This window comes from Poecilia reticulata, chromosome 1 (assembly GCF_904066995.2).
Source record: "Poecilia reticulata chromosome 1, P_reticulata-male-v2, whole genome shotgun sequence".
Lineage (NCBI taxonomy): Eukaryota > Metazoa > Chordata > Actinopteri > Cyprinodontiformes > Poeciliidae > Poecilia > Poecilia reticulata.
In genome coordinates this window covers 6,771,487-6,792,182 of record NC_088830.1, presented here as the reverse complement: position 1 = coordinate 6,792,182, position 20,696 = coordinate 6,771,487, and the positions used below count along the sequence as shown (strand labels likewise).

General features: G+C 37.3%; 3 protein-coding genes across 3 annotated transcripts; all 3 read left to right on the top strand.

Moving 5' to 3' along the window:
* Positions 1-5,450: 5,450 nt before the first annotated feature.
* On the top strand, positions 5,451-6,616 carry LOC103479459 (serine protease 1-like; the record flags this gene model as incomplete). Its single annotated transcript, XM_081607373.1, has 4 exons — positions 5,451-5,671; positions 5,957-6,018; positions 6,110-6,252; positions 6,354-6,616. Coding segments are annotated over 4 exons (600 nt in total), but the record flags the coding sequence as incomplete, so codon positions are not given.
* A 4,802-nt stretch (positions 6,617-11,418) lies between these two features.
* On the top strand, positions 11,419-13,669 carry LOC103479523 (serine protease 1-like). The gene is made up of 6 exons (XM_081599246.1): positions 11,419-11,528; positions 11,937-12,123; positions 12,262-12,474; positions 12,971-13,032; positions 13,142-13,284; positions 13,388-13,669. Exons 1-6 carry the CDS (start codon positions 11,489-11,491, stop codon positions 13,559-13,561), a joined length of 819 nt encoding a protein of 272 aa, XP_081455372.1. The 5' UTR covers positions 11,419-11,488; the 3' UTR covers positions 13,562-13,669.
* Positions 13,670-16,757: 3,088 nt separating this feature from the next.
* LOC103479592 (serine protease 1-like) lies at positions 16,758-18,892 on the top strand. The gene is made up of 6 exons (XM_008434159.3): positions 16,758-16,825; positions 17,325-17,511; positions 17,652-17,864; positions 18,191-18,252; positions 18,379-18,524; positions 18,637-18,892. The coding sequence occupies exons 1-6, from the start codon at positions 16,786-16,788 to the stop codon at positions 18,805-18,807; spliced, it is 819 nt and encodes a 272-aa protein (XP_008432381.1). The 5' UTR covers positions 16,758-16,785; the 3' UTR covers positions 18,808-18,892.
* The last annotated feature ends 1,804 nt before the right edge of the window (positions 18,893-20,696 follow it).

The following is a 20,696-nucleotide window of genomic DNA, read 5'->3' as shown; positions in this document are numbered from 1 at the left end:
TGAATGATTCTTCTTTATTTTATATCATTTTTATATTGATTATGCTTTTCTATATTTTTCATTAGGGTACAATTAATTTTTGATCTATCGCCTCTGTTATGAAGTTATTTTATTTTGAATTTGTTATACGATTCATGTATGTTGTGGATTTCTAGCATGTGTGGACCTCATGAAGATCAGATGCAGAGAAGTGAAACTAATTGGGCTCTGAAAAAAAATAAAGAAAAAAACTAATAAATCAATAAAAATGTCTGTTTTGCTCAATTTAAAATGCCACCATCACCACCAGCCCAGTCCCATCTGCACAATACGTGAAAGTTGGTAAATTATTCTCAATTATTTGTCTCTGCTCGTTGCTGTGTTTGTTGCTGTGGTCAAACTGGCCCAGTTTTTCCTTTGTCTGGCCATGAAATGTTTCTCTAGAAGGCATTTTATTTTTCAGTGTGAACAGTCACTAATTTGAGTCAACACTTAAAATTTCGATTTGGAATCCGGGGCTTCTCTCCCGGTCGATGCGCTCTAAGCTCCTGGTGATGTAAAACTTGCTTCACTGCGGACAGGAACACCGATCCTCCTCTGTCTGTGACAGATTGGGTCAAAATGGCCGAAACGTAAACAAATTGGTGGGGGGAGGAGGGGGTTAACAGGATAACAACAACAGAATAAAAACTTTGCTCAGGAATCAATGAAGCAGCGTAAAACCAAAGCCTTTGTGAGCGACACTGAAGCTGTTTTAGTGTAAAAATAACAACAGGTTATGAGAAGCCTCTGCCTTCATACTCTGAAAAGTGTTTAAGTATATAATCAATAAAACATAAGCAGCACACCTCATATTACATTCAGCATGTCTGTCAGCTTCTCTGCACATACTTCACTGTTGTCGAGTGAGTCTCGGTGTGTGTGTGTGGGTGGGGGGGGGGAATTGTGTGTTTTCTGGACCTTGTCTAAAGCAAAAGGAGTAATATTATAAATGACAGCAAAACAGCACCAAACTGGGTTGTTATTATTTTCTCCATCATTTGCTGAGGGTGCTGTGGAAAAAAAAAAGAAAAAAAGAAAGAAAGTGCCTCAACTACAGTTTTTGTAATGATGGTGAAAAGACTACATATTCTGACATCATGCAGGCTACACTGTTGACAACTTACAAATATCAGGCTGTGCTGAGCAGAAGTGATCGAGGTTATCCAGACAGTCCTGTGAAAATGTAAACGAATACCGCATCTGCTCTGGATGCTTTGCCAAATTCAAGGTGGTAACATATTTGCAAAATATGAAAAGCAATATGAAAAGTAGGTATAACAGCAAACCCCAAGGTAAAAACGAATCGCTGGTGTTTATCCTTCTAAATTGTTATTTTTCTGAGAGCTGCTAAAAAGCTCCATGAAGGCTTTTGCATTCATAACCACAGGATTCTGACTTGAGCTGTCAGATTGTGAAAAAGCTTTCATATTTTCAGCAGATGAAATCACATGTAGCTCTCACAGAAAGTTTCTTTTTTTATATATTACTTACTGTTAGCAGTATTTGTTTGACTGCTCATAAGAAATACATCAATATTACCTCAACAACTCACAGGTAATTTGTTTCTCCTAGCATTCTGGCTCGAAGATTACGAGGGATTAATAGCGACCCGGTGACAGAGGTGATGCCACTGAAGTTCCCTGACTCGGCACAATTCCAGCTGGGGTGAAATCTATTGACCTTCCTGACTGTAAATCAACCTGGAGGTGCTAAATCAAACCTTACTGGCTGTTTTTTATTCTAACTTTTGTCTGTTTACCCTGGGACTGCAAATCTTGTTAATGAATGTTTGTGTAAAATAATTCCAAGTCTTTAAGATATTATGTGCAGTGATAGTTCTGTTTTTTTATCCTGCTTTGCTCTTGGGGAACAAAGAAGGTTTTGTAGGTTGGTAGTAACACATTCTTATGCAATGTTTAGGCACTGGTATGTTTATTCGGCATGTTTATTTCCCCCTCTTTTCACTTCTGCCTTGAGAATGAATCTTTACTTCTTATCTGGTTTCCTGTCCTGTTTCACGTGAAATCTTGATGCCGAACGTGAATGTCACGATGATGCATCAACAACATGAGACTCTTATCAGCTGAAAAAGGTTCCAGTGTGTAGAGGAGCTTTGTTGCAGTGCATAAAATGTACTTGAGCTCACTTCAGCTTGGCCTGCACCTGCTGCACACTGATATAATTTTAATGTAGACTTAAACGAAGCAGCTGTGAATTGAACAAGTAAAGAAAATTCTTAGTAACGTCTTAATGGCAGGAAGGGGAAGGAGAAGTACCCATAAAGCACATAAGCTCATAAACAATAACTGAGACTGAACTATTTGGTCATTATTTTATAGACATGTTGAAACGTGAAGTCATGCACACACAGGATCCTGATCCAACCGTGATCCAAGAAACTGCTTCCCGACAACCACTGGTTTTAGTTGTACAGTTGTCAACATAAATCACTTAATCTTAAAAGTAAACTATATAACACTATGACAACTACACAACAAAGTCAGGATAAAGCTCTAATAAAAAAATAGCTAGGGTGAGGAAAGTAGTTTGGCTATGCTAGCTTGACATTGACAACCTTAACATGTAGATGTACTGTGGAATACGGTGCGTTTCGGTTTAAGAAAAAAGGCGACACTCACCAACTCTCTGACTGATCATCAGTAGAGCTCATCTGTGGTACGTTAGCTACCACAGCAGCTAATCTACCACAAGGATCATTTACTAATAAAAACATTAATAATAGAGAGATAAACATCAAGCCAGCAAACAAAACTGTAATTCTAAATATTTGTGTCATGTTTCAAATGCAAAACTGTGCTCACAGTTTTTGAACTAAAATAATTCTAAGATGTCAAAACACAACCTATTTAAAGAAATAAACCCCTACTGTAAATAAAAGACTATCCTTTTCAGCACTAGTTATATTTTTGTATTTATTGTTGGCTGATATATAAAAAGTAAATGTTTAACTTAAAGTAGTTTTTGTGCTAACAGTTCCAGTATGTTTCCTCCCCGTTATGAAACATTTCTTCCCCTACTTGCTTCTGTTTTAAAGGTGACTGCTCGTTTTCCCCAAGTTCTCCTTCAGTGATTCACACTAATTGTAACTTTTACTTGTCAGCATGAATAGCAAAAAAACTGAACTGTTTTGCACGAAAAGCCTAACGAATTTCGTTTTGATTATTTTACAATTTATCACTGTCACTAATATGTTTGTCAGAATTGTTCCAAGAAAACTTTAAGGCCTCAACTTCTTGCTATAGTGCCAACTTTCAGAAATCAACATACTTGGTTTGGCTCTGTTACAAAAAACAAAAGGATTTAATAATTTAATTATTAATCAGTTATGCAAAAGAAAATGTATGGTGTACTTTTTACTAGTCATTCTCAGATGTATTTTATTATTTTACTTATGGTCTCATAAAATGTTGTGCTAAAAAAAAAAAATAAAGTTAAATTTCCATGCCAAAACATGTCTGCACAGCAGCAGGATCTCTACTTAGGTTATTTTAATTAAAATATCTTATGTTTTAACACATTTAAAAATGATTTCACAGACATGACTGAGCTACATTTATCTGATGATCTAAAGATATTTCAATCGAACAATTTTATTTGTAGCATATTTCAGCAACATGGCAGTTCAAAGTGCCTTACATCCATCTTACACCCTTGTCCCTTAGTGGGGTCAGGAGTGGTGCTGGTGTCTATCTCCAGCTAACGTTCTGGGCGAGAGGCGGGGTCACCCTGGACAGGTTGCCAGTCTGTCACAGGGCGCTTTACATTATGAAAACAAAGTCTGCAGTTATTAGAATCATCAGCACGATGTGAAGTGATGTAAAGTTTAAGCTTTAGGTTAATCACTTTTTTTTTTTTTTAACATGTCCTGTCCAGCAGTGCCAAGGAGAAACGTAACAGATTTACTTTTACAAGTGACTTTCACTATAACTCTCCACAATTCTTTCAAAAACTTAGAAATTGCTTTTGGTTCATTTTAAATCCACTAAAAATTGACATGGAAAAGAAAAAAAAAAAAAGAAAAAAACTCAAGTCTTCTTCTACACCTGGAGAAAGAGTGGAAAAAAAAGGGAGCAAAGTAATCATATCTTAATATATGCACTATACAATATATGCAATTGAAAAGTACATAACAGGGTTTCCTCCAGAAAACTTGACAGTAAAAACTGCAGGGTTAAAAATAACCCAATTCGTAACCCAGTGCTTGTTCCAAATATGGACCGACCCAATGCAGGGGTGTTTTAACTCAATCGAGTTAATGGTTGATGGTTTGACATTTTAAATTTCACTATAAAAAAAACAAACAAACAAAAAAAAAACCTCTGAATTTAAAGCTTTTTTTATTTCCATGGGATACATATAGAACCAGAAGATTTTATTTACAAATATTATAAAACATAAGTTGTTTCAAAAATATATAATTAAATCACTTCAACTCATTTGGCTACAGCTCCAGAAGCATCTGTTCCGACACATTAGAAAACAGTTCATGTAAAAAGTTTGTTTGAAAGCAAACTACAACTTTACAAGGAATATTTTTCATCAACACTTTAGTAGTTTTGCATGTCTTCCAGCATGTGGACATACGGGTTGTCATAGATATCCCACCAGGTTTGTCCCAACCTGATGGAGAGGGAAAACACACACACACACAAAAATATGCCATTAGTGATGCACTTATATAAACAGCAAACAATTTGAACATGCTTCAGAGGTGAAGGTTGACTTGCAATCTGGGTATCAATGAAGCCAACTGATTGGGTAAATCTACCCAACAGAATTATTCAAGTTGTATGTACCAGTAAATTTTTGACCCAAATCTTGAGTTATGAATTTTGACCCAATATTTGATCAAACTAACCCCTTATATGACCCAACAACTTCTGCCCCAAAATTGGATTATGAAAACACTTAAAACTTAGTCAAAACATGTTTAAATGTTCATACTTTGTTCTCAAACAGAGGACGGGGGCAGAGAGTGTAATACGACCTGGCTCCCACTAGGGGCGCTATCGGAATGACGTCACCGCAGATGTTGAAGGTGGTGTGAGCGGCTTAAGAGGATTCCCTTCTCACGTAAAGAGCGTTGAAGACGAGCGACGACCCGGAACCTGAGGCCTCGACAAGTTGCGACGCTTGCGGTGGAGCGCTGGGATGTGGATGTGTTGGTGTCGTTTGCTTGAGTGACTCAGGAAGAACGAACCTGATGGCTGACGCCTCTAAGCGGTCTATGGCCATGGGACTGGAATGTTATTGGAGGTGAAGGATGAACCTCGGACGGATGTCTACATATATCTACATATTTCTGATGTAGATATTTGTAAAACCGACTATCAGAACTGTTGACGTAAAAGAAAATGACTAAACCTTCCTCAAACTATTTTTTATTTTTTATCATGCATCACTGACTTTATTACAGGACCATTGATGCACATTTAGGATGTGTCTTGGGTTACGATGTACCAATACGCATACCACTGGGTATCTTTAAAAAACCTAAAATATATGAAGATGGACCCTTGTTCAAAAGACGGCAACATGACTTGATGCTGTTGAAGCTGCCTGACGGGGCAACTATTCCAGAAGAAGTGACAGCTGTTGAACTTCCTGACTGCTCAGACCAGACTCTCATGTGAGTAAGAAGTGAAGAATCTTTGACTATCCTGAAAAGCGCTGTATGAATTTGACACATTACAGATGAAGCCTTGTTGGATTTCTTCCAGTGGTTAACTAAATTTTCAGCACTGAGGGTGTTAGCAGGTAGTTTGAGAAAATGCTACAAGTCACCAGGTCTCTTGTCATATGATTAACATTTCCTGTAGAGGGTAGTAATTTTATCTCCCACCATGAATGTTGACATGTTTTTGTGATTGCTGGTTGTTGAGCCTTTGTAAAACTTGTATTTGATCGATTTCAGGGACCATCCGATGCAGATTGCAGGTCACGGTTCGACTTCTGGAAGCGTTTTTACCCGCAGGCGTGAGTTTTTTGTTTTGTAGAGATTATATGAGGCTATCTACAGTCTATTGTGATTGAGAGTGTGTAATAATTAAGCTACTCTTTGCTCCAGAACCTAACGCTACACCAGTTCTTCAGTGTGGGAATATTAATAAGGTTGACTGTACTCCGCTCAGACGACAAATGGTTGCTGAGAACATGTACAGTTACCAATATTGGTTCTGTGGCCAAACTCCAGGAGTGGATACGTGCTTGGTAAGCTGACATTGCAACATGAAGGAAAAATAAATTTTTAAATGCACATCTTTTTGTTACACTTCAGGAAACTGGTCAAGTTTAACATTTGTCTGTCACAGGGCGACTCAGGTGGAGGAGTCGAGTACAAAGGCAAGATTTATGGTGTCATTGCTTTCACTGGAGATGGAAAACATCCATGCAGGGAACCAGCAGCATTCATGGACCTCTGCCATCAAGACTATCTGAGCTGGATTGAGAAAACTATTGGACCACCTTCTAACCCAAGAACATGATGTCTAAATTGTTTTTTTTTTGTTCTATGCATGAATATAAAAGCGGCATCATTGGAACACTTTGCATTAAATGTCTTATTCTAACTTTCTCTTGCATTGAGAGTATTTGCTTTCCTAAGTTACTGGAACATTTTTATCTTTAAGCTACAGTGTGGAAATGATCGATAAAAACCTGAGCAACATTTTTCAATCTCCAAAACAAAATTCAGGACTCTAGCATTTGCATGCTTAAGCCCATTTTATCCAAGTCTTTCTAAGCAAAATTAATTTTGACAAAACGAGTCTAGAATTTTCTATCACCAGTAACTTGGACCAGGCTTAATTAAATCAATTAAATCCATGCTAAAGGGAGCCAAGTGTCTTGGTGTTGGCATCAGATAAAGTACAAATGTGTTTTGGCAAACTACAGTTGCCACAGTAATGTGCCGAATACATGAAGTGAAGGGGGTGGGGACTAAAATCCTAAAAGATGCTGAAAGCGGGGAACGATTGAAAATTTCATTTTTGATATTTCTGTAGAGGAGAAAAATGCAAACATCTGAAGGACAGATTTTTGAAATAGGCAGCCTTTTATTTTTGATTTGACATGCCTTTTATGACTGTTTATGCAGAATTATGAGGCAGGCAGGATCCCTTAAAGCAGTGGTCCCCAACCCCCGGTCCGTGGACCAATTTGTACCGGGCCGCGCAAGAAATATTTCCATTTTAAGTATTTGATTCTGGAGGATCTTTTATTTTGAAAAACCTTTAACCGGATTCTCTCGGTTTCTTGGGCGCCAACACTGAGCCCACAAGCAGCAAAATGAGTAAACAGAACAGATGTCTTTGGAAAGCTTCTTTGCGAAGGGGAAAAGGCCCAGAGAATAAACAAGGAGAATGGATTTATCCCAGACCGGTAGGTGAGTCCCACATTACAAGCCCACTCTGCGTAACATGCGGCAACCGGCTGCTAATGAGGCAATGAAACTTCAAACTGCTTCGCCACGTAGAGACCAAGACAACCAAATTGGGTATATTCAGGATTTAGAGGGAACATCAACATGCAAAAACCTTATCTGACGGTTCACGCCCTGCTCCCCCGGGCTGCATCAAAATTTCCGAGTCTTGACCGGTTCACGGTACTAAAAAGGCTGGGGACCACTGCCTTAAAGAACAGAACAAAGCTGCATTTATCCTTTGATATTTTGGACTTTTTTTCTTACATGGTCCAACCCACATCTGATCTGTTTAGACTTAAGTGACACAAAGTTGCCGTCAAATTTTATTCGAGGTGTAGAAAACATGTCAACTGTGTGTGTTAATGATAAAATTAAAATATGAGCCTTCAACAGTTTACTAAACTAGAAACTCAAAGCAAATAGAAGGGAACAGACCTGTAACGCCCCTACAAAAGAAAACTAACTTTCATCTACATGGCAATGTAGATGGCAGCTTAAACTCATAAGAGCAATTTAGGCTTTTTAACAGCTGAAAACGTAAAACAATTTTTTCCCTCAAACTTAATTTCTTCCTGAGACATCTGGCAAGTTAGTTTCATCCAGCATGAGTCTTGATGTTTGTGATCGAAGGGGTTATGATTATTTTACCATTTATCATCGTCACTAACATGTTTGTCAGAATTGTTCCAAGCAAAAACTTTAAGGCTTCAACTTTTTGCAATAGTGCCAACTTTCAGAAAACATACTTGGTTTAGCTCTGTTACAAAAACAAAAGGATTTAATAACTAATGACAATGTGTAATGCAAAAAAAAGTCTAATGTACTTTTTACTAGTCATTCTCAGATGTATTTTCTATATTTCTTTTACTTGTGTTCTCAGTATAAAATGTTTTTGTGCTAAAAATGTTAATTTCCATGTGAAGACATCTGTCTGCACAGTAGCAGGATCTCTACTTAGGTTATTTTAATTAAAATATCTTATGTTTTAACACATTTAAAAACACTTTTGTTCACAGACATGACTGAGCTACATTTGTCTGATGATCTAAAGATCTATCAACTTTATTTGTAGCATATTTGAAGCAGTTCAAAGTGCCTCACATTATCCATCCATCTTACACCCTTGTCCCTTAGTGGGGTCAGGAGTGGTGCTGGTTCCCATCTCAAGCTAACGTTCCTGGCGAGAGGTGGGGTCACCCTGCACAGGTTGTCAGTCCGTCACAGGGCGTCTTACCTTATGAAAAAGTATGCAGTCATTAGAAGTGATGCAAAGTTACATGTGAAGTGATAAAGTTTAAGCTTTTAAGCTTTAGGTTAATTACTTTCTTACGTGTCCTGTCCAGCAGTCTCAAGGAGAAATGCAACAGATTTACTTTTACAAGTTACTTTCACTATAACTCAATTCTTTTAATATTACAAATTGCTTTGGGTTCATTTTAAATTCACTAAACATGGAAAAGGGAAACAAGATTTAAAAAAAAATCCTCAATTCCGCTTCTACACCAAGAGAGCAAAGAAATTCTTATATGCACTATATACCATTTATATAATTGAAAAGTACACAACAAAGTTTCCCCCAGAAAACCTTAGTAAAAACTGCAGGGTTAAAAATAACCCAATTCGTAACCCAGTGCTTGGTCCAAATATGAACCGACCCAATGCAAGGGTGTTTTAACTCAACTGGGTTGGGTTGATAGTTTGACCCAGCACATTGGGATATGGCAACTAATCTTAAATTGACCCAAAATTGTGTTGAAACCCAAATACCACCATGTCTGGGTGGCAAAGAAAGTTTTTTTTAAATTTTATGTCACTATATAGAAACAGGATTAAAAATAATCTGAATTTAAAGCTTTTTTAATTTTCATGTGATACATGTATATAAACCAGAATTCATTTACAAAAATAAAACAAGTTGTTTCAAAAATATATAATTAAATCACTTCAACTCATTTGGCTACAGCTCCAGAAGCATCTGTTCCTACACATTAGAAAACAGTTCATGTAAAAAGTTTGTTTGAAAGCAAACTACAACTTTAGTATTTTTCACCGACACTTTAGTTTTGAATGTCTTGCAGCATGTGGACATTTATCAGTCACTCAGGTCAGCTGCTCTTTGAGGTACCGAGATCCAGGAGGAAGCTCAGAGGGGACAGGGATTTCTCCGTCATTGGCCTAAAGTTATGGAACGCCTTGCCTTTGCAGGTCAGAGAGGCCCCTTCACTGTCCACCTTTAAAGTTAGTCTTAAAACCCATTTATTTTACTTGGTTTTTAACACCAGCGGGATCTAGTTTTAATTTGTATGTTTTTATTTTTAAACTAAGTTTTTTTTTTTATTTTTTATTTTTTTATTATGTTGTGTTTTACTGTACAGCACTTTGTATCAGCTGTGGTTGTTTTAAAGTGCTTTATAAATAAAGTTGGATTGGATACGGGTTGTCATAAATATCCCACCAGGTTTGTCCCAACCTGATGGAGAGGGAAAACACACACACAAAAAAGTGATGCACTTATTTAAACAGCAAACAATTTGAACATGCTTCAGAGATTAAGGTTGACTTGCATTCTGGGTATCAATGAAGCCAACTGATTGGGTAAATCTACCCAACCCTTGACCCAACAGAATTATTCAAGTTGTAGAGTACCAGTAAATTTTTGACCCAACTCTTGAGTTACAAATTTTGACCCAATATTTGGTCAAACTAACCCCATATATGACCCAACAACTTCTGCCCCAAAATTGGGTTATGAAAACAACCCAGCATTTATACTCTTTTGCTAAGCCCTGTACTCGGGGAGCTGGGGCAGCCAGCTGCCATGTTTTCTAGTTAAAAAAAAAAAAAATGTCTAAAGTTGGCAGAAAATTTGAAAATAGTACTTGATAGTAACCCATTTTTTGAAGACTGGAAGATTAATACCTAAACAACAAATAAAGTCTTAAAAAAAAGGCAATTAAAAAAATAATAATGCTAAGCCTGGTGGGGGCACAAGTAACACCTGAACTGAATACTGATTAATACAAAATATACCTAATAGCAATCGCAGCACAAGATAAAGCACACAGACACCTGAATTTAAAATCAAATACAATATCACATTAGACTAATAAAAAACATTTAATACAGACATGTGGGCTAAAGCATGTCTACTAGCCACTTAAGTTATTGTCAAAAAAACATGTTTAAATGTTCATACTTTGCTCGCAAACAGAGAGGATGGGGGCAGAGAGTGTAATACGACCTGGCTCCCACTAGGGGAGCTATCGGAATGACGTCACCGCAGATGTTGAAGGTCGTCTGAGCGGCTTAAGAGGATTCCCTTCTCACGTAAAGAGCGTTGAAGACGAGCGACGACCCGGAACCTGAGGCCTCGACGAGTTGCGACGCTTGCGGTGGAGCGCTGGGATGTGGATGTGTTGGTGTTGTTTGCTTGAGTGACTCCGGAAGAACGAACCTGATGGCTGACGCCTCTAAGCGGTCTACGGCCATGGGACTGGAATGTTGTTGGAGGTGAAGGATGAACCTCGGACGGATGTTGGGACTGGAATGTTGTTGGAGGTGAAGGATGAACCTCGGACGGATGTTGGAATGACGCCAATGAGGTGCGAGACGGAGCTCGAGTATCTTAGATGAGAGAGCGCAGGAGTTTACTAATTGGAGCTTTATTAATTACTGGAAGAGGAGAATATTTGGCAGCAGATGGAGTATTGATGATCATCGTCTGAATCAGAAGGGTAGAGCTGACTAGTCACGTCGCATTCCGTGGTGAGTTGAATTTAAAGATTTGTAATTGTAGCAAGAATCACGGCTCTGACGGTTGGTAAAGCGTAACAGACTGAAATGAGCAGGTGAGCAGAGTATAAATAGGCCGCCTGGAAATTAGAGGCGTGGTTTGGGCGTGGTCCTGCTCCCGAACTTAAGTTAACACGTGAACTCCATTTGTTGATGAGTCTTTGTGATTGGTTGGTGGACAAATTTGTAGAGTATAAAAGGTCACCAGTTTTTAGGCATTGAGTTACAACAATGGCTGTCTTGAGGGTTCTCCTGGTTCTGCTGTGGCTTGGTGAGTGTCACATGGTGCAGTTGACCATCCTTTATTTGGTATTCCTTGTTTGCAGGTAAAAACTGATGGTTCTGGGTTTTAAATGCTTTGTTCTTACACTAAGTAAATTGGTCTCTGTAGATTCATGGATTATTGGTGAAAGTAACCCATGGAAACTGGAAGAAAAAGATGTGTATTGTGTATAATTGCGTTTTGGGAAGAAATGATTTAACTCTTGGATGTAGAATAATTCAATAAAGTTGAGCTTAGTTTTTAATTTTTGCGAGCTCTTCAATGACAATCTTGGGCGTGTCAAAGGTGTGGTGAACAAAGATCTCTTCACAGAAACCAAAAGTGAAAAACATGTTACAACTTGTTAAATTTTCACCCTGAAACTGGGCCTCACCAGTTGATGACTTTGACTTTTAGGTGTCACGACAAGCTCAAAAGTTGCTCCACAACCGAGGATCATCGGGGGTCGACCATGCAGACAGGATGAGCGCCGGTATCATGCTTGCTTGGTGATAAATGACGGTGAGGACAAAACTCTTTGTGGAGGTTCTCTACTGCGTAACGGCTGGATCCTGACTTCATATCACTGCTGGAAAAGTGGACTGTAAGAACATCTGCATATTTCTGATGTAGAACTTTGTAAAACCGACTATCAGAACTGTTGGCAACAAAAAATAACTAAACCTTCAAACTTTTTTTTAATCATGCATCTCAAAAATACTGACTGCTAACTTTATTACAGGACCATTGATGCACATTTAGGATGTGTCTTGGGTTACAATGTACCAATACGCATACCGCTGGGTAGCTTTAGAAAACCTAAAATTTATGAAGATGGACCCTTGTTCAAAAGACGGCAACATGACTTGATGCTGTTGAAGCTGCCTGACAGGGCAACTATTCCAGAAGAAGTGACGGCTATTGAACTTCCTGACTGCTCAGACCAGACTCTCATGTGAGTAAGAAGTGAAGAATCTTTGACTATCCTGAAAAGCGCCGTATGAATTTGGCACATTACAGATGAAGCCTTGTTGGATTTCTTCCAGTGGTTAACTAAATTTTCAGCACTGATGGTGTTGGCAGGTAGTTTGAGAAAATGCTACAAGTCACCAGGTCTCTTGTTATGATTGTTAAATTTACTGCTTTCCCTCTACTTCAGCGGTGCCCAAAGTCTGTCCTCGAGGGCCGGCATCCTGCATGTTTTAGTTCTCCCTGGTTTCACACCTGCATCAAATGATGGCTCATTAGAGGCCTAAGAAGGACATTGACATGCTCAGGAGGTTGTTGCTACTATAGTGAGGGAACTAAAACATACAGGATGCTGACCCTCCAGGACCGACTTTAGACGCCCCTGCTCTACAGGAAATGTTATCTCCCACCATGAATGTTGACGTGTTTTTGTGATTGCTTGTTGTTGAGCCTTTTTAAAACTTGTATTTGATCGATTTCAGGGACCATCCGATGCAGATTGCAGGTCACGGTTCGACTTCTGGAAGCGTTTTTACCCACAGGCGTGAGTTTTGTTTTGTAGAGATTATATTAGGGTTAGGAAAATATACTGTGTATATATACACAGTCTATTGTGATTGGGTGTGTAATAATTAAGCTACTCTTTTCTCCAGAACCTAACGTTACACCAGTTCTTCAGTGTGGGAATATTAATAAGGTTGACTGTACTCCGCTCAGACGACAAATGGTTGCTGAGAACATGTACAGTTACCAATATTGGTTCTGTGGTCAAACTCCAGGAGTGGATACGTGCTTGGTAAGCTGACATTGCAACATGAAGGAAAATTTTTTTTTAAATGCGCATCTTCATTTTGTTACACTTCAGGAAACTGGTCAAGTTTAACGTTTGTCTGTCACAGGGCGACTCAGGTGGAGGAGTCGAGTACAAAGGCAAGATTTATGGTGTCATTGCTTTCACCGGAGATCTAGAATATCCATGCAGGGAACCGGCAGCATTCATGGACCTCTGCCATCAAGACTATCTGAGCTGGATTGAGAAAACTATTGGACCACCTTCTAACCCAAGAACATAATGTCTAAATTGTTTTTGTTCTATGCATGAATATAAAACCTTAACCTGGTAAAAAAATAAAAGCGGCATCATTGGAACACTTTGCATTAAATGTCTTATTCTAACTTTCTCTTGGATTGAGAGGATTTGCTTTCCTAAGTAACCGGTTTTAAATTGGAACATTTTCATCTTGAAACTAGTGTGAAAAAGATCAATAAAAACCTGAGCAATATTTTTTTTCAATCTCCAAAACAAAATTCAGGACTCCAGCATTTGCATGCTTAAGCCCATTTTATCAAAGTCTTTCTAAACAAAATTAATTCTTTGACAAAACGAGTCAAGAATTTTCCATCACCAGTAACTTGGACCAGGCTTAATTAAATCAAATCTTGGAGCATAATTAAATTCATGCTAAAGGGAGCCAAGTGTCTTGGTGTTGGCAACATCAGAAAGTACAAACGTGTTTTGGCAAACTACAGTTGCCACAGTAATGTGCCGTATGCATGAAATGGATGGGGGGGACAAAAATCCTAAAAGATGCTGAAAGCGGGGAACGATTGAAAATTTCAGTTTTGGATATTTCTGTAGAGGAGAAAAATGCAAACATCTGAAGGACAGATTTTTGAAATTGGCAGCCTTTTATTTTTGATTTGACATGTCTTTTATGACTGTTTATGCAGAATTATGAGGCAGGCAGGATCCCTTAAAGAACAGAACAAAGCTGCATTTATCCTTTGATACTTTGGACTTTTTTTCTTACATGGTCCAACCCACATCTGATCTGTTTAGACTTAAGTGACAAAGTTGCCATCAAATTTTATTTGAGGTATAGAAAACATGTCAACTGTGTGTGTTAATGATAAAATTAAAATATGAGCCTTCAACAGTTTATTAAACTAGAAACTCAAAGCAAATAGAAGGGAACAGACCTGTAACACCCCTACAAAAAACTAACTTTCATCTACATGGCGATGTAGATGGCAGCTTAACCTCATAAGATCAGAGCAATTTAGGCTTTTTAACAGCTGAAAACCTAAAACAATTTTTTTTCCCCTCAAACTTAATTTCTTCTTGAGACATCTGGTAAGTTAGTTTCATCCAGCATGAGTCTTGATGTTTGTGATCGAAGGGGTTATGAATATTTTACCATTTATCACCGTCACTAACTTGTCAGAATTGTTCCAAGCAAAAACTTTAAGGCTTCAACTTTTTGCTATAGTGCCAACTTTCAGAAATCAACATACTTTTTAATGGTTGTTTAGCTCTGTTACAAAAACAAAAGGATTTAATAGCTAATAACTTAATTATTAATGAATTATGCAAAAAAAAATATCATGTACTTTTTACTAGTCATTCTCAGATGTATTTTATATGTATTTTTTACTTGTGTTCTCAGTATAAAATGTTTTTGCGCTAAAAATTTTAATTTCCATGTGAAGACATCTGTCTGCACAGTAGCAGGATCTCTACTTAGGTTATTTTAATTAAAATATCTTATGTTTTAACACATTTAAAAACACTTTTGTTCACATACACAACTGTGACCTACATTTGTCTGATCTACCGCACACTGAAGATCTTTCATGAATTGATCAAGTTTATGTGTAGCATATTTCAGCAACATGGCAGTTCAAAGTCCCTTACATCAAGAAAACATAAGAAAATACCATCATAAACACATCATAAAGTTTACAGCCATTAAAATCACCAGTACAATGTGAAGTGATGTAAAGTTTAAGCTTTAGGTTAATAATTATCATCACTTTTTTTCTTTTAACATGTCCTGTCCAGCAGTGCCAAAGAGAAACTCAACAGATTTACTTTTACAAGTGATAAAACTATAATACTCCACTATTCTTATATGAACTTTATTAGAAATTGCTTTGGGTTTATTGTAAATGCACTGGACATTGACATGTAAAAGATAGAAACATGTTGTTTTTTTTTATTTAGAGAAATAAATAATACCCAAGAAATCTGCTTCTACACCTGGGGAAAGAGAAGAAAAAAAGGGAGCAAAGAAACAAGTTTATATTATATACACTGTATACTATACAATATATGTCATTGAAAAGTAAATAATACCAGGGTTTCCCCCAGAAAACTTTCTAAGCCCTGGACTCCGGGAGCTAGGGGAGTCATCCAGCCGGCTGCCATGTTTTCAAGTTAAAAAATGTTTAAAGTTGATAGAAAATGTGAAAATATTACTTCATAGTTATGCATTTTTGTAAAACTGTAAGAGTAATACCTAAAACACCCAACTATAAAGTCTTAAAAACAAAAGACAATAATAATAATAATAAAAAAAACTAAGATAAATTAACAATGCTAAGCCTGGTGGCCCGCCAGGCTTATAATACACTGAGGGAAACCCTGAATACTGATTAATACAAAATGTACTTGGTAGCAACCACAACCCGAGATAGAGCACAAAGACAACACCTGAGTCCAAATACAATATCACATCAAACTAATAAAAAACATTTTAATACAGACATGTGGGCGTATATAGTATGTCTAATAGCCACTTAAAAAGTTATTGTCAAATCTGACACACCTGCCTTATCAGAACATATTCAAACTTTTTCAATTTGATTTTACACTTAAAATATTCTATTATCAATGGTAAAATATTTAGTAACTCTTTCTACTTGGTGCTGCTGACCAATCTCGATGAATTTGTCTCTTAGCAAGCAAACACATTGATAGCCGTTATCTGAACAGCCAAAGGGTCTGATCGTTTTCTCTTGATGTAAACTCAGTAAAACACGAGTGACTAGCTTTGAAGTTTGAGTTTCCAAGTAAAAAAAGATATCTGTTACTCTTGTTAACTTTAAAGTTAGAAAACCGGGACAGTAGTAAAATCCTGGGTATATTCAAACAGTAACATATGTATCGGACAACATTAGTTCCTCCAGAAAAAGTCTATTTTAATTGAATCTTTGGCAAACGAACAATACAAAAATGTTACAAGATCCGTTTCAGCATCAATTTAATTTCTTTTCACATTGACCTTAGAAGTTAAAGTTTGCATTTATTATTTTTATTTTATTTGTTTGTAATGACAAACAAAATTTGTCATTTGCTAATAACATGCAATGTCACTAACCATTGCACAATGAGGCAACAGAAATATGGTTGCATAACAAATGTATTTTTGCTGATAAGTATTTGAAATGTCATTGGTTGGTGGACAAATTTGTAGAGTATAAAAGGTCACCAGTTTTTAGGCACCAAGTTACAACAATGGCTGTCTTGAGGGTTCTCCTGGTTCTGCTGTGGCTTGGTGAGTGTCACATATTGCATTTGACCATCCTTTATTTGGTATTCCTTGTTTGCAGGTAAACACTGATGTTTCTTTTTTTTTCCCTGTTAAATGCTTACACTAATAAATAAATTGGTCTCTGTAGATTCATGGCTTATTGGTGAAAGTAACCCATGGAAACTGGAAGAAAAAGATGTGTATTGTGTATAGTAATTACCTTTTGGGAAGAAATTATCTAACTTTCAGACATGTGGAATCAGAATTGCTTTCAATAAAGTTGAGTTAATTTTTAACATGAATGTTGCGAGATCTTCAATGACAATCTTAGGCGTGTCGAAGGCATGGTGGGCAAAGAAAGGTCTGTTGGATCTCTGCCAAACGTGGTTCTGGTTAGGCACAAAAACCAAAAGTGAATCTCATATGAAAGTTTGTGACAATTAGATAATTCCAGAACATGCTGTGACTTGTTACATTTTCATCCCGAAACTGAGCCTCACCATTTGATAACTTTGACTTTTAGGTGTGGCGACAAGCTCAAAAGTCGATCTGCAAAAGAGACTCATCGGGGGTCGACCATGCAGACAGGATGAGCGCCGGTATCATGTTCTCTTGGTGATCAAAGATAGTAATAGCGAACGTTTTTGTGGAGGCTCTCTACTGCGTAACGGCTGGATCCTGACTGCAGCTCACTGCTGGAAAAGTGGACTGTAAGAACATCTGCATATTTCTTATGTATAGATCTTTGTAAAACCGACTATCAGAACTGTTGGTAACGTAAAAGAAAATGACTAAACCTTCCTCAAACTATTTCTTTATCATTCATCACTGACTACCATCTTTATTACAGGACCATTGATGCATATTTAGGATGGCACTTAGGTAACAATGTACCAATACGCATACCGCTGGGTATCTTTAAAAAACCTAAAATATATGAAGACGGACCCTTGTTCAAAAAACAGCAGCATGACTTGATGCTGTTGAAGCTGCCTGACAGGGCAACTATTCCACATGGAGTGACAACTGTTGAACTTCCTGACTGCTCAGACCAGCCTCTCATGTGAGTAAGAAGTGAAGAATCTTTGACTATCCTGAGAAGCGCCGTATGAATAAATTTGACATATTATAATATTATATATGAGGCACTGTTGGATTTCTTTCAGTTTACATATATTGGGCCAGTTGACTAAATTTTCAGCACAGATGGTGTTAGCAGGTAGTTTGAGAAAATGCTACTAGGACACCAGGTCCCTTGTTATAATAATATGACTGTTAAAATTAGTACCCTCTACAGGAAATGTTTACTCCCACCATGATGAATAAGGTTGACATGTTTTTGTGATTGCTTTTTAAGCCTTTTTAAAACTTTTACTTGATCAATTTCAGAGGCAATTCGGTGCAGATTGCAGGTCAAGCTTCAACTTCTGGAAGCTTTTTTACAACCAGACGTGAGTTTATTTCCCTTTCTTTTTTATAAATATTATATAATGCTATAGTTTGTCTGAAGCGATTCAGAGTGTATAATAATTTTACATTGAAATATATATAATTAAGCTACTCTTTTTTTTCTCCAGAACCTGGCTTTACACCAGTTCTTCAGTGTGCTAATATTAATAAGGTTAGCTGTACTCGGCTCAGACAACAAGAGGTAGCCAAGAACTCGTGGTACAGTCACCAATATTGGTTCTGTGGCCAAACTCCGGGAGTGGATCTGTGCTTTGTAAGTTGCAATAGATAGTAAAAAAAATAAAGAAAACTTAAAGTTTTAAAGAAACATCTTCATTTTGTTAAATTTGACCAGTTTTCTGAAGTGTAACGTTTGTTTGTCACAGGGCGACTCCGGTGGAGGAGTCGAGTACAAAGGCAGACTCTATGGTGTCAATGCTTTCACCGGAGATCCTGATCATCCATGCAGGAAACCAGTAGCATTCATGGACCTCTGCCATCAAGACTATCTGAGCTGGATTGAAAAAACTATTGGATCACCTCCCAGCTCAGGATAGGATGTCTAAGTTGTTCACTTTGTCATTGTACACGTGAATATTGAACCTTAATCTGGTAAAAAATAAAAATGAATCAGCATCAGAACACTTTGCATTGAATAATGTTTTCTTATTCTAACTTTTTTTCTGGCTTTGATTAGATTTGCTTTCTCAACCGTTACTGTTTTCAAACAACTGGAGCATTTTCATTTTTAACCCCTGGTTGTGTCAAAAATGACAATAAAAACAACTAATAAAAACCAGAGAAACATACTTCAGAACTCAAGGATTTGCATGTTTATAAGCCTAAATCATTAATTATATGTAGAGATTTTAGCTCCAGACACTTTCTTGCTAAGCAAAACTAATTTATTATTTAATTAATAACAAAATTAATCAAATAATTTTCCATCACCAGTAATTTAGACCAGGCTTTCCCAGAGCATAGTTATTAAATTCATGCTAAAGAGATCTAAGATTTCCGTCTTAGCGTCAGCAACATCACATGTGCTACGAAAATGTTTTGGCAAACTACCGTTACCACAGTAACTCACTGAATACATGTGATGAAAGTGTGAAACAAAAATCCTAAAATATGTATTGAAAGCAGAGAAGGCAATGAAAGGGACATTCTTGAGTGAATTTTCATTTTCGATTTTTCTGCCTGTAGAGAAGAAAAATGCAAAAATCTGAAGAACAAAAAGACTTGAAATGTTCTAGCCCACTAGCATAACCTTTGTTTTTGATTTGATGTGCCTTTTATGGCTATTTATGCAGACTTATGAGGCAGGATCCCATAAAGAACGGAACATAGCTGCTTTTGTCCTTTGATACCTTGGATGTTTTTCTAACATGGTCCAACCGACATATGATCTCTGTTTAGACTTATTACCAAGTGACACAAAGAAGTTGCCATCAAATTCAATTTGTGGTATAAAAACACTACGTCAGCTATGTGTGCGTGTGTGTGTGTATTCAGTGATAAAATAAAATTAACAGTTTATTAAACTAGAAACTCAAAGTAAATGTTAGGGAACAGACCTTTAACCCCCCAACTAAAGAAAACTGTAATAACCTTCATCTACATGAAAATGTAAATGGCAGCTTAACCTCGTAAGGTCAGAGCAATTTAGGCTTTTTAACAGCTGAAAATATAAAATGATAAATTTTTTCCCTCAAGCGCATAATTTCCTCATGAGAGCTCTGGCAAGTTAGTTTCATCCAGCACGAGTCTTAATGTTTGTGATTGAAGGGGTAGATTTTATCTTGTGTCATACCATGTCCACATTTATGGACATAAACAAAATGATTAAAATCAGTCTCTATCATCAGCTAAGTGGATGTGCAGAAGACTCACTCTGGATGACATACAGATTTGTCAGGAGAGTTTATTAAATTGAGGTTTGGACCACACTTTTTGATTTTAAGAGGTTAATATAACCTTGAGTTGCAGCCGTAGAACATTGTGCTTTTGGACTGTAATTTGTTGGTGACATCATTTAATAATGGTCAGTTGTCCAATTTGTTTATTTTGTTCATTATCGCTAATAAAAACATCCAAACTAATCTTCTTACCGGCCACACCTGGTGATTCTGGCAGGCAGAGGTTTGTATAATTTTTTACAGAAAGTACAGCTCACTCCTAACACCTCTACCTCTAATAACACTATTAGTGTAAAATTTCTGAAACTTCACACTCTTACATTCAGAAATGGACAACAAAGAAATGTCATTATACTCTTACCTCGGCTTTGAACTTTAGAAAACGGCTTGATCTGGCACACCCTGGACCGCAGATTGAGAGCGGCGAATGCGTTCCACCTCGCAACGAGACGGATAGAACTGCATTCTCACCATTAATCAGGTTTCCCGCTGGTAATTGCCACAAATGAATCAGATTGATGTCATTG

Bases quoted from the DNA above. Each gene is read 5' to 3' on its own strand.
- LOC103479592 (XM_008434159.3), top strand. From the start codon at position 16,786: ATGGCTGTCTTGAGGGTTCTCCTGGTTCTGCTGTGGCTTG. The intron at 16,826-17,324 runs GTGAGTGTCACA...TTTGACTTTTAG, and splicing joins CCTGGTTCTGCTGTGGCTTG to GTGTGGCGACAAGCTCAAAA. The intron at 18,253-18,378 runs GTGAGTTTATTT...TTTTTTCTCCAG, and splicing joins AAGCTTTTTTACAACCAGAC to AACCTGGCTTTACACCAGTT.
- LOC103479523 (XM_081599246.1), top strand. From the start codon at position 11,489: ATGGCTGTCTTGAGGGTTCTCCTGGTTCTGCTGTGGCTTG. The intron at 12,124-12,261 runs GTAAGAACATCT...ACTTTATTACAG, and splicing joins CACTGCTGGAAAAGTGGACT to GACCATTGATGCACATTTAG. The intron at 12,475-12,970 runs GTGAGTAAGAAG...GATCGATTTCAG, and splicing joins TGCTCAGACCAGACTCTCAT to GGACCATCCGATGCAGATTG.